A 12,965-nucleotide genomic window follows, 5' to 3' on the forward strand; every position below is an offset into this window, starting at 1 on the left:
AGCAGTAACTCCCCAGCTAGTCTAGCCATTTCCACATTTGACTTCTTAAAATCCATTTCCATACATAAAGATCTTACTCAAGTATTTATAAAATAAAATTACTTTTCTGCTTAAATTTCCTCCCTTTTTCCCCATTTATCCCACCCCATCCACACACCTTTGGGGGTAGTTACTTACCAAAAGCAAATGTTTCTCTTTTGTCCTCTTCCTTCACTGCTTCTGACTTTGTGTGCAAATGTGCTTTTCTTCCACACTCTCTCTCTCTCTCCTCACTTTTGTTCTTGACTGATGGGCATGCAATTAGAAAGACTGGCAGAAAGAATTAAGTGTTCTGTCAAATTTAGGAACAAATCTAATCTGAGTGGGGGAGAGGGAGAATGATCACTTGTCTATATGTGCAAGACTGCAGAACTAAATTTTAGCCAGTGTTGTTCAGGATGAGTGCAGCTCCCCATGTTAGTATGGCAAGAACGTACCCTTTTCCCATGCCTGATCCCTCAGATAATATCCTCACACCACTTTCTCTAAGGCAACTTGAAACAGCATGAAAAAGAGGTCCGGAGATTCATGACTTATGTTACCAATATTAAAGAATGGCTGAAAGACTACCAAGTTGCTTATCTTGTGTATATTTAATCTCTTCTCAGCAGAGGTCAAGGGATCAAGCCCTAAACCTATGTGTTCACTCACATGCAAAATGTTCTTGTGTCTTCCCCTACAGCGAAATCACCAAAAATTCCTTGGAAAATATCTTACCACAAATGAAATGTCATTTTACCTGGAATTTATATGATGAAGAAAGTTCTTTAGATGATTTAGAAGACAGAGTGCATGATCAGGTAGAATTTCTAAACACAGAATTCAAAGCAATCATGTACAACCTGTTTGCCTATGTTAAACACGTCCAAGGCCAGAACCAGGCTGCTCTGGAACACTTACACCAAGCAGAGGAGTTTATCCCACACAGGCAGGCCCACCAAGGCAAGATCAGAAGACTGATCACCTGGGGAAACTATGCCTGGGTCTATTATCATATGGGTAGACTTCCAGAAGCACAGGCTTACATCTTCGAGGTGGAAAATCTTTGCAAGACATATGCAAGCCCCTATAGCATTGAATGACCTGAGATTGACTGTGAGGAAGGATGGGCGCTTTTAAAATGGGGAGAAAAGTATTATGAGCAGGCTAAGGAGTGCTTCAAGAAGGCTCTGGGAAAAAAACTTGCCAACGCAGAGTTTTCCCTAGGATTGGCGATCACATTTTATCGTTTGGGTGACAAAGCACCAACGGAGAACACCATGCACCTTCTGAGGCAGGCCATCCAGCTGAATCCTGAAAACCAATATATTAAAGTGCTTCTCACTCTCGCTCTTCAAAAGCTCAAGAAGGAAGCAGAAGGAGACAAGCTGCTAGAAGAGACCTTGAAGAAAACACCGTGTCCAACAGATGTCCTCTGCAGTGCTGCCAAATATTACCGGAATAAAGGGATTGTGGACACAGCTATAGAATTGCTGAAAAAGGCTTTAGAATCAGTGCCAAATAACGTCTACCAGCATCTCCAGATTGCATGCTGCTATAGGGCGAAAATCAGACAAATACAGAGGTCAAGAAAATGGGCCACTAATGAGGATGAAGAACTACAGGAAATGATGGGAAATGCTGTGGACCATTTTAAGAAAGTTGTTGAGTTGAATGTCAACCTCCCCCAGGCCTGCTCAGACCTCGCCTGCCTCTACACCATTACAGATCAGTATGATGAGGCAGAGTATTACTTCCAGAAGGAATTCAGCAAGGACCTCTCTTCCGCAGAGAGACAGGTGCTGCATCTGCGGTATGGCAACTTCCAGCAGTACCAACGCAGGCACAATGATGCCGCCATCTGCCATTACTTGGAGGGTTTGAACATCAGTGGAACTTTGACCGAGAAGGAAAAGCTGATCACAAACCTCAGAAAACTTGCCAATAAATGGCTCTCACAAAGCACTACAGATGCAGTGGGTTGGCAACTCTCCAGATTCATTTGTGAACTGAATAGAAAAGGGTACCCAACATCTGGTGATGCTAAGAGAGGCCTGGGATGCCTGTTGGACCCGCCAGCTTCAGAGCCTGGCAAATGTGTCCCCTGCACATGTCCATCTGAGAAGGGAGGTAAAGAAATGGCAGAGGCTGCAGGTGGGGCCCACCACTCATAAGAACAGACAGAACCTCTAAAGGGAGTCAATAGCCAAGATTCCAGACCTGTTGTAAATGATGCTATGAACATTGTGGACCATGTGGGTTTTTGCATTGACAGTTTCTTACTCTTTGGATAAATGCCCAGGAGTAGGCTTGCTGGGTCACACAGTATTAGTGCTTCTTAGTTTTTTTTAAGATAAATCCACATTTCATTCCATAATGGTTGCACTATTGTACATTCCCATCAGCAGTATAGTAGAGTTCCTCTTTCTCCTCATCCTCTCTGGCACTTATTGCTGAAGGTCTTTTTAAGATGTGCCTTTCCCATGGGTGTGAAATGGTATCTGGTTCTGCCTTTAGCCTGAATCTCTTTTACTGGAATGATAAACATATTTTCATGTCTCTGGTCAAAACCTCTAATGCTAAGTTAAATATAACTGGTGACAGTAGGCATCTTTGCTTTATTCCTGAGGGCAAAGCTTTTAGTTTTCACCATTAAATATTATATGGGCCATTTATTTGTGACATACGGCCTTTGCTAATTGAGGTAGATTCCTTTTATTCCTGTCTTTTTTTTAAAAGATTTATTTATTTATGCACACAAGAACTGGGGTACAGGCCAGAGGTGTGGGGGTGGGCGGCGAGAGGAGTCCCCAGAAAGAGAGTGGGGAACAGAACTGACTGAAATACACTGCTGAGGGGAGCAGCGGGCAAGTCAGGAGAGGTCTGCTGCGCCATGTGTTTTGCTCCCTGGCTGGCCGGGAATTGAACTTACTGCAGTGGCTGTGGATTGCCTCATAGGTTGCGTCTTAACCTTTGCGCCACCAGGGAGGCCTCTGTTCCTGTCTTGTTTAGAGTTTTTATCATAAATGGGTGCCGAGTCTTATCAAATGATTTCTATGCAACTATTGATATGACCATATGGTTTTTACCTTTACTTCTGTTGATGTGCTATATTAAAATAATTGATGTATATTAATTGTTTAATATATATAAGCAATAATAATATAGAACATATTAGTCTATATTGTATTAAAATAATTGATGTATATTAATCCATTCTTGCATCCCTGGAATAAATCCCATTTGATTATGGTGTGTAATCCTTGTGGAGTTAGCCAGTTTTGTCTAGTCTTTTAGATTTTTTTAAATCAGGAGGCCACAAAAATCACACCCAGATTGCTGGGGAAACAGGGCATCACCTAGAGATCCCGAACCATGAGCTGGGGGCAATGATTGCCTTCATCCTGGGTTGACTCTCCTGGGTAAGGTATGAGTACATTCTGTGTTTGGTTTTTTTTTTTTTAAAAGAAGATTCATTTATTTATCCAAGAATTGGGATACAGGCCAGAGATGTGGGAGGGTGAGAGAATTCACCAGAGAGAGAACGGGGAATAGATTAGGCATATGGACCAAAGACACTGCTGAGGGTAGCATGGGCGAGATAGGAGAGGTCTGCCACACCATGTGGGAATCTCCCTGGCTGGCCGGGAATCAAACCGGCGCTACAGAGGTTGTGGACAGCTTCACAGCACTGTGCTCAACCTGCTGCGCCTCCCTCGAGGGGAGAAGGGGGCTGCAGAGTCACAGGATAGAAGGAGCCTGTGTCCAGGAATCACTGGGTGGAGGATCACTCTCAGCTGCCCAAGAGCACCACATTTGGACAGTCACCTGAGCAAGAAATAAACTTCTTTTATAGTGTTGTTTATATTTTTGAATTTCTTCATCAGAGCAGCTAGTTGTGTGGAAGCAATAATTCCTTTCTTAGGGATATATTTCCAAACCTTGATTTTTCCCAACTCTGAAATATTTGGGGTCTGATTTTATACTCTTCTGCTGTTTGGGCAGTACAAGTATCCCTTTATACAGAATTCCTAGCTCTGCATTCTCTCAGTAAAATCCCAGGTTTTCTCTATGGCCAAGAAGGAAGATCAAGAGCATAACTGAATCTGAAATGGCAACCCAATGTCAGCCACTTGACAACACAGTAGTTGTAGCCTCACATTAGCGCACAGATCACTTTTAGGTGAGTGACCCCTGACTAGAGAAGTAAATGCCTTAGTGGGCATTTATTATGTTCCAGGCACTCTCAGGATTCTATATGTAATGGTCCATTTAATCATCATAAAATGCTACGTGGTAAATATTAATGTAATTCCTATTTTACCAATGAAGAAACTGAGTTATAAAGAGGTTGCTACCTCTACCATGTAAGCATCTGTTAGACCTTAGCCTCTATCCTCCCCTAGTATATAATTCCTCTTACTGACGCTACTTGTTCTTTTTTTCTGTAGCTCTTATCACATACATCTAATTTTATTATTTACAAATACTATTTATTTACAAATACTGTTGTAAATACTATTGTATTTGCAGATACTATTTATTATTTACAAATACTATTATATTTGTTGACTTGGATTGCCATAATAAAATATTAAACTGGGTAGATTACACATCAGAAATGTATTTTCTCACAGTTATGGGGGTTCAAAATCAAGGTGCCCGGCCTCCCTGGTGGCGTAAGGGGTTAAGTCTTAGCACAATGAAGCTATTGGCAGCCTCTGCAACACAAATTCAATCCCAGGCCAGGGAAATAACCCACATGGCGCAGCAGACCTCTCCTGTCTCGCCTGCTCTCCCCTCAGCAGTGTATTTCAGTCAGTCTGCCTGTTCTGTCCCCAACACTGTCTCTGGTGAATCCTCTCACCGCCCCCACCCTAAGCCTCCGCCCATACACCTCTGGCCTATATCCCAGTTCTTGGGTGCATAAATAAAACAAAATTTTTAAAAGAAAAAATCAAGGTGCCAGCAGAGTTGGTTTCTGATAAAGCCTCTTTTCTTGGCTGGCCTCTGCCAAAGATGGCCAAAGGCCACCTTCCTGCCATGTCCTCCCACAGACTTTCCTCTGGTGTCTCTTTTCGTTTTAAAGTTATCAGTTCTATTGAATGAAGGCCCAACAGTTGTGACCTCATTTAATCTGCATTGCCTCCTTGAAGGCCTTGTCTCCAAAAAACAGTCACATTAAGTTTAGAGTTTCAACGTGTGAATGGGGTAGGGGGTCACAATTCAGTCCATATAACCATATTTTTGCCTTCTTGATAAGATCCAAGCCACCATAAAGATTAGAATCTTGGTGTACTAATGTATCCCAAGTGTTTATAATGGTACCTAACAGAGAGAAGGTATTCAATATGTATTTATATGTTTTTATTGAATATGTTATAATTTATAGGTATGTGAACAAATGAATAAATGAATGAATGCAGCAAATATTTCTAATGTACAAGAGGGATCCAAATTGTCCCAGCATAAGTTAACTTGGAGGATCTTATTTCCTGCTTATGAATATAGAGAACTGCTTACCTCCAAGTTCCCACAGACTGTTCAAATGCAGCTGAAACAGCTGATACTGAAAAAAAATAATGTTGAATTAACTGTAAAAAAGAAATAGGAATAGGGAGCTATTGAATTAACTCTAGCAAATTTTAGAAGCCAAATTTTTTTAATTAATTAATTTATATATATTTTACACCGGTGTTCATTTTTAAACAATGTTTGCTTTCTCCCCCCGCCCTCAGGTGTAGTCCCCATAGAATTTCTTTCACCAATTCACCCATGCACCATCACCTCAGTCCTCTGTGCTCCTCCCTCCCTCCTAGAAGCCACTTTTAAACCAATTTTAATTTTAAGCCAATTTTAAAATATCATTTTAAACACACATCTGTTTGTTAATATGTACAGGAAGGAATGGTATGTTAGGTGGGAACATATTATTCCCAACTTGTAGACCCTTGTGGAGATCAAGAAAACCCATCAGGATATGTGAAAATTCTTCTAGCTGATATAAATACTATTGAATTAGCCATCAGCTATTCTGGATGGGCAAAAAAAGGAAGAGATTGTTTGGCCCACCTTTGGAATTTCTGATTCACTCCATCTAGGATGGAACCTGAGAATTTGCATTGCCAGCAGGTGAAGGTGATATTCCTGGTGGTTGATGACAATAATTTATACAATTTGTAGTCGATGCAGCCCCTCAGGAGACAGCAAACAAGGACTCTACCTTACTCTTGACTGACACAAGGACTGTCCTAGGTCTGTCCTCTAGGACAAAGACAAATATTTGTAACAACCAGAGTAATCAAAACTCGATAAGTTTCATTTTCTCAAGATAAACACTGCTAGGGAAAATTTGGTTTCTCTTTCCACTTTCTGTTTTGTAATCACAGGGCACATTCTCACACTAACCCAAGTGTGAGGACAGCGCAGACATTGCTACTGTGGCAGCAATAGCCACGGGCACTGGCCTTCCACATTTCTGAAGAGTAAATCAGTACCTCTAGGTATTTCAAAACAGCAATCATGTGGTTGCTTTGTGCTTCCTCCCAGCCAGTACTTTCAGTAATAAGATGTAAGCATTTCTATCCAATTCCAGTTTTGTAATGCAAATTGCAAAAAACAAAACTTAGTTTCCTGTTTCAACATTCTTGTGTCCCTTAACAGTTACTTCTATAAATTCACAGAACTATGACTAGAACTAGAACCTGTAACTCTTTTTTTTTTTTTTAAAGATTTATTTATTTATACAAGCACTGGGTACAGTCAGAAGCGCGGGAGGGTGAGAGAATTCACCAGAGCCAGAGCAGGGAGCAGAACAGACAGAGTGACGAAGTACACTGCTGAGGGGAGCAGCGGGGCGGCAGGAGGGGTCTGTGCGCCATATGGGACCCTCGCCTGGCAGCCGCGGATCAAACTGGTGCTGCAGAGGCTGCGGGCAGCTTCGCAACCCAGCGCTCAACCGCTGCACCACCGTGGAGGCCCAGAACCTGTAACTCTTGAATGGATTTAAAACTAAGAGTTTTCAACTGGGATAAGCTTAGCTAATAAATAGGTAGCTTGTCAAGAAGCACAGCTTTCACATTGACTGCCCTAGGCAAAAAGATCCAAGGTATAATGTTTTCTGCAAGACTGAATAAACTGCTTTAGCAATCTCAGTTTTCTGGAAAATAGTTACATCTTTGCTCTGTGTAACTTTGCTGGGGCCAGCCTCAGCAAACTGTCGTTTCAGGGGTTTCCCTAAGGATGAGACTGCATAGACTAATCTGAGGGATTAGTGGGAGGGGGAGTGAGGAGACACAAACACTTGATCAGGGTGCAGACATCATCCTGCTGAGGGTCTCAGCAGCCCTTTATTTATACATTGCAAGCAAACTGAGAGTACATAAGCATATGTATTAGAGTAGGAAGATAAGAATCTTCACATCTTCCTCTAGAACAGCCAGGGGTTTATTTGCCATTCAACAGAGGTCTTAACATTCTTTGTTTTGAAGAAGGCACAGTTGCTAAACACAAGTATTCTTAGAATAGTCATTTATCTTAAACCATTATTTTATTACTAGCAAAAACTTATGTGACTGAAACTAACATTTCTATGTTTATCATGGTGAATGATTAACTAAGGGCAAGGGAAGCAAAGGACAGGATGTTACCTGGGGGAAAGGAGACAAAGGGATATTTTCTAACTAACCTATAAAGTTTAGACTAACATATAACCATATGATTAAAGCAAAAAACAGAAGGCTTTTATATGGAAGTTATCATCTAATAGTATATTGTTTTAATAAGATATTGATTCAATATTAAGGAACCAAGGGCCTGGAGGGCGTCAATGCCAGACAAGCCTCACTGACTCTTCCCTAGCCCCAAGCTCTCAATTAAGGGAGGAATTCTCCTAATCTAACAAAAGAGTTTTTCTACCTATTACTCCTATACTTATTTAGTCAGCCTAGTTCCTGTATCTAACTTTAACATCAAGGGAAAATTCCTTTTTCTTGATTGTTGTTTTAAGGAACTACAAATATTTCATCAGAGGCAGGGCTGGAGATAGTTATAGCTTTTGATTTTCAGAATGGTTAATACATGATATATAAGTAGTTTAATGTTACAGGGCAGCCCCAATATAAAACGGGTTACCTGGCCAGAAAAAAACTGAAAGAATTCAAGCTAGGGATAAAACTGCTTAAGCTCATGGTTGAGGCCACGTTTGGGTCAAAAACACACCCACAAGAACCATATGCACAGGAGAAAAAAGCAGACCTTTCAAGACGTGAAACAAATATTTCACTGCGAGTCCTGCAGACCTAGTGTGCTTATGGTGACCAACGCAAGGAAAGTTACTTTGGGCTGGTCAACCACGGGTGTAGCTTGGAAGCCACATTGGGTGCCAAACTGTTACAGGGCAGCCCGATATAAAATGGGTTGCCTAGCTGTGGGTCCCCACCTGCAAGCTTAAAAGGGACTTATTAATACTCTCCTGCAGGCACACACAAAAAAAGGTTAATAAAAGGTTTATTTACAAGGGAAGGGGAAATGAGGAAATGTACAACTCAGGAAGAAAATAGGGAAATAAAGTCTTAAATGCTTCCTTCCCGATCCGCCAACCTGGAAACCCATTGGCACTCTGAGAGCTGGCCGAGAGCCAAGAGCTGGAGGAGAGCCCAAAGAAGACCCCCAAGGCCCACATGTCTGGTTTTATACCAAACCTGGCTGCTTAACTCCAGCCTCAGTTCCCAGCAACCTTCCCTTTGGTGGTGATGGGATTTGTCTTTCCCAATGTCCTGATGGCTTTGGTCTGGAGTGGGGGTGGAGTCCACAAAGCCTGTATGGAATTAGCTTAAGACATCCTTTTCCCCCTAACAGTAACATTGACTATTTTCAAGTGCATTATTTGTGCTGCCAAGGTTATTAGCTTAACCAGTCACAAAATTGTTGATGACTTATTCTTGAATACATACTCTAACCGCTACCATACTGTAACAGGGTGGTCCCCAGGAAAGGGGGAAGTTCCAGGTTCCCTGCCCCACCAAGGGAGGGTGGAGCTGAGCAGGAAGAGGAAGCGGCAGAAGAGACTGAGAAGGAAGCAGGATGGAACCAGGAGACCTGGAGGAGGCGCATGGAGCCCAGAGACACGGAAGAAATGCGCTTGTCTTTTGGTCGTGGACTGGGTGACACAATGTGGTGAGACCCGTGGGGAGGTGACCATGGCAGCTTTTATCTGATGTTGATTTTGCTCTTTTCCTTCCGGGCTTGTCAGTTGTTTGTGACCCTTTTCTGTGGGTCCCCACTGGAAGAGCTTTAGACTTGTGGTAGACTTTGGGCCTTGTTCTGGGCCGATCCCATATGGATGGACTTTTTACCCACGAGGGGATGGGTAATTTGGGTGCTTCATTTAGAAACTAGACTCTTGCCTTACCTGTATTGTTCCTAGTTTTATTAAAGTTCCTTCCCATTAAAGTCTTCATATGTTTTGTGTTGTTGATGCGGCGGATGGCAGAACCCATGTAGAATAGGCAGGTTCGCGGGTTTGGGCTGCCCCTCTCCTGTCCTATAATACCTACAACTGTCACTGAAAGGGAACTGTTAAGGAAAAGGGAACTATTAAGGAAAAGGAACTCTTTCCCTGCTAAAGAGCCATAGACATGGAATGTAAGTAAAAGACAAGTTTGCTTCCTTCATAAGCACATCTAAACAAGGCCTGGCAGCCGCTAGGCTGGTTGTTCTCCCAAGCCATTCTCAAAGATCTGTATCCTTCCCCCTTTTCCTGTGTCAAGAATTGTATGCTAACTAACCAATGTTATCAATGATCAGCAGTGCCCTTTGCTGTCAATTGGTTTTCAGTAATTGATCAACAGATTTGCAGTTTTACTTTTAGACAAGATCGGGCGCGTTCAGGGTGGTATGGCCGTAGACTGCAGTTTTACTTTAAATGCATATTTTAACAATGGTAGAAACTAGCCATAAACAAATGAGAAGAATCTAGCAAAAGTCAGCTAATGAGATTCCTGACTTTTCAGGAATCTGCGCCATACCTGGACCCTTGTCAGACGACATGAGTAGCATGGCTCCCAGCATCACTTCCTGACCTTAAAGTCAGGAAGCACCTGGTGCTTCCTTGGGTCTGTGGACATTATAATCCTTTTCTGATTAAAGAAAACAAAGTTTTTCTATCATAACAGACTATGGCTGCAAATTGTGATTGTGGTTGCTGAATACCTGGGGATTTAAATGCTGTGGAGTTCAGAGAGCTGAGAATGTGTAGAAATGTTAGAAACTATTTGGTTTGGATTATGGAAGATAATGAATCCTAGAATATCAGAGGAGCTAAAGTCCTGGAAAAGGCAGGCATCAAAATTTCCCTTCTGACCTCTTTGGTTAATGATTTTAGTTATTAGTTACAGTAAAAACTAAGTTATTGTGTGCCAGGCATTTTCCTAAAGACACTTCATATATCAACCTATTTAATCCTCACAATACCATCACAAGTTGGTAACAGGAATATTCCCAATTCACAGAAGAGAAATTAAAGCGAAGAGACAAGTAGTCATTGACCTGGGCTCACAGCAGAATAAATAGACCCCGGTATCAAATGTGGATAGACTGACAACATACAGAGTCCTTGGTGCTAATCATATATTCATTCATTTGGCAACTACTTTCATAAAATAATTTTTATGGAAGAAATATTACATTATAAAATTATATAAATTTCATTATAAGCCAACCTCAGTATACAAAACGTTCCTTTCATACTAAAAGTCCAGTTTCATCCTTCACCACACAGTTGAATCCTTTTCCCTGATTTACTCGCCCTGCCCCCTTCTCCCTTTCTTGCTAATAACCATTAATTTGGTCTTATGGTTTAAAAGTTTATTTTTGTTTCATTCATCCAGAAAAGGAACTGCTAAGAAAAAGAAATCTTTCCCTAAAAAGAGTCATAGACCTGGAAATGTAAAGTAAATAATAAGTTTGCTTCCTTCATAAGCATATCTAAACAAGGTCTGGCAGCCTACTAGGCTGATTGATCTCCCAGGCCATCCTGGAAGATCTGCATCCTTCCCCTTTTCCTGTGTCAAGAATTAGTATGCTAACTAACCAACTTTATCAATGTAAAGTGGTTGTGTCTAAAAGAAACTCTTTGTCTCTAGACCAGCGCTCAGACCTTAAGGGACTACCCAAGTCTGAGACCTCATGCATGAGTAATAAAGCTTTCCTGACCTCACCATTCCTAAAGTACCGCCTGTTCTTCCCCTGCCTGGGTAAAAGGCAAGAATTTATTTCTGCAACAATCCACTTGTTTGATGTCTCTATATACCACATATAAGTGGAAATAATACAGTATTTGTCATTCTCCCTCTGACTTTTCTCACAAAGCATAATACCTCTAGGTCCATACATACCACATCTTCCTTATCCACTTTTTGAACACCTGCCATGCTCAGGTATTATTGCAAGGACATGAGATGCAGCAGTATAGACAACAGCAAACCCCTGCTCCAGGAAGGCTTCCTGGCTGCAGGACATACTGGCTATCAAGGCAGGCAGAGTGAGGGGAGGTTGACACTAAGGGAGTAAGGTGCTTTGTGAAGGTGTTCTTCTCTGGGCTCCTTGCTGTCAGTTCATCCAGAACCAGAGAAAATTCTACTAATTCATAGTTGGTTCTTGCTCAAGATTCATTTCCCTTGGGAATGCTGCTGGTTTCACTTTCCAGTTTCAGTTTCTCTTTCCTCAAGTCAAGTGCAGAAAAAACAGTCAGAAGTAACAACGGATGTTTCCATAAATAGGCCTTTTTAGGATGTATTTGAGGTGGAGGAGGAAGATTGCTGAAGAGTCCAGGAAACTAAACTGCAGTCTTTCAGAAGAGCGTGATGATCATGAGGTAAGGAGGCTCCCTTCTTTGCTCGTATTGCCAATGACTATTCTATCTTGCCAGTCCCAAACAGTCAGGCCCCAAAGACCCTGAACTGTTCGGCGGCAGCAATGTTTGTTCATATAGCATCAATATGCTGCAGGTTGTGTATCTGTCTTCCTGGATGACATGTTCCTCCTAATTTATTTTCAGACTCATAGTCAAGCCTCATAAGGCATCTCTCACCAGGGGAGCATGGAGCTGTGGGCAGAGTTGCTTAATCCGGCAGTTGCTTCATTTAAAGATGGGTTTGGGGAAAGTGCTCCTGTCACTCTTTTGTTCCTTATTTGAAAGGATTAAGTGAAAGATTTTAACAAAACTCTTTTTTTCAATTGAGGTAACATAGAACTGGTAGCCTCAGTTCTATAGTCAGTTTCTAGGGTTAGTTCTTAGCTTGGTTTTCTCTGACCCTATGTTCGATTTCTCTAAATTAACGCCATCAGTGTTTGTCTTTCTCTTCTGACTTATTTTGCTTAGCAAATGACGTGAGATTATTTATTTTATTTATTATTTTTTTTTTTTTTTTTGCTAAATTCCTATGTAACAAAAGATCTTTTCAGTAGACATTGTGAAAGATGGACTGGGGATAGCAACCCATTTCATGTTGAGATGGATTTTGCTTGTGGCATGCTCATTCATCTGGATTTGCACTAGACTGGTAAAACAACAGAAACATTTTTTAACGCTTAGAAAGCTAGAGTCCTTCTGTCTCAAGTATGAATGGGAGCTGGCTGGAGTCCTGGGAGAAAATAGTTCCCACCTCTAAAATCTTCTCGTATGCCAGAAACAAGCTTGCCCTGGGGAGGAAGTGTTAGCTCACTTGATAAGAAGGGAGCTTTCTGTTTTCTTCCTTTTTGTGGTGTGGGGGTTAGGGAGGGCAGCCAGACCTGATATTTAAGCTCAGTCCTGAGAACTCCTGAATCCTGAGATACCAGCTCCAGCACTTAATTCCTACAGGACACATTGCCTCCTATAAGTTTCCTGATCTCTCTTCCTGAAACAATGTTTTTTTCTGTTTGTCTGCATGTCAGTCTGATAGAAA

The 12,965-nt window shown here is 41.6% G+C and overlaps 1 protein-coding gene across 1 annotated transcript; it reads left to right on the forward strand.

Annotated features, from left to right (window-relative positions):
- The first annotated feature begins 593 nt into the window (after positions 1 to 593).
- Positions 594 to 2,192, forward strand: LOC119234674 (interferon-induced protein with tetratricopeptide repeats 2-like). The gene is given in 1 exon segment (XM_037497702.2): positions 594 to 2,192. A coding segment is annotated over 1 exon segment (1,599 nt).
- Positions 2,193 to 12,965: the final 10,773 nt, after the last annotated feature.

The sequence above is a fragment of the Talpa occidentalis genome, unplaced genomic scaffold (genome assembly GCF_014898055.3).
Source record: "Talpa occidentalis isolate TD23 unplaced genomic scaffold, MPIMG_talOcc4v2.1 talOcc4.8, whole genome shotgun sequence".
Lineage (NCBI taxonomy): Eukaryota > Metazoa > Chordata > Mammalia > Eulipotyphla > Talpidae > Talpa > Talpa occidentalis.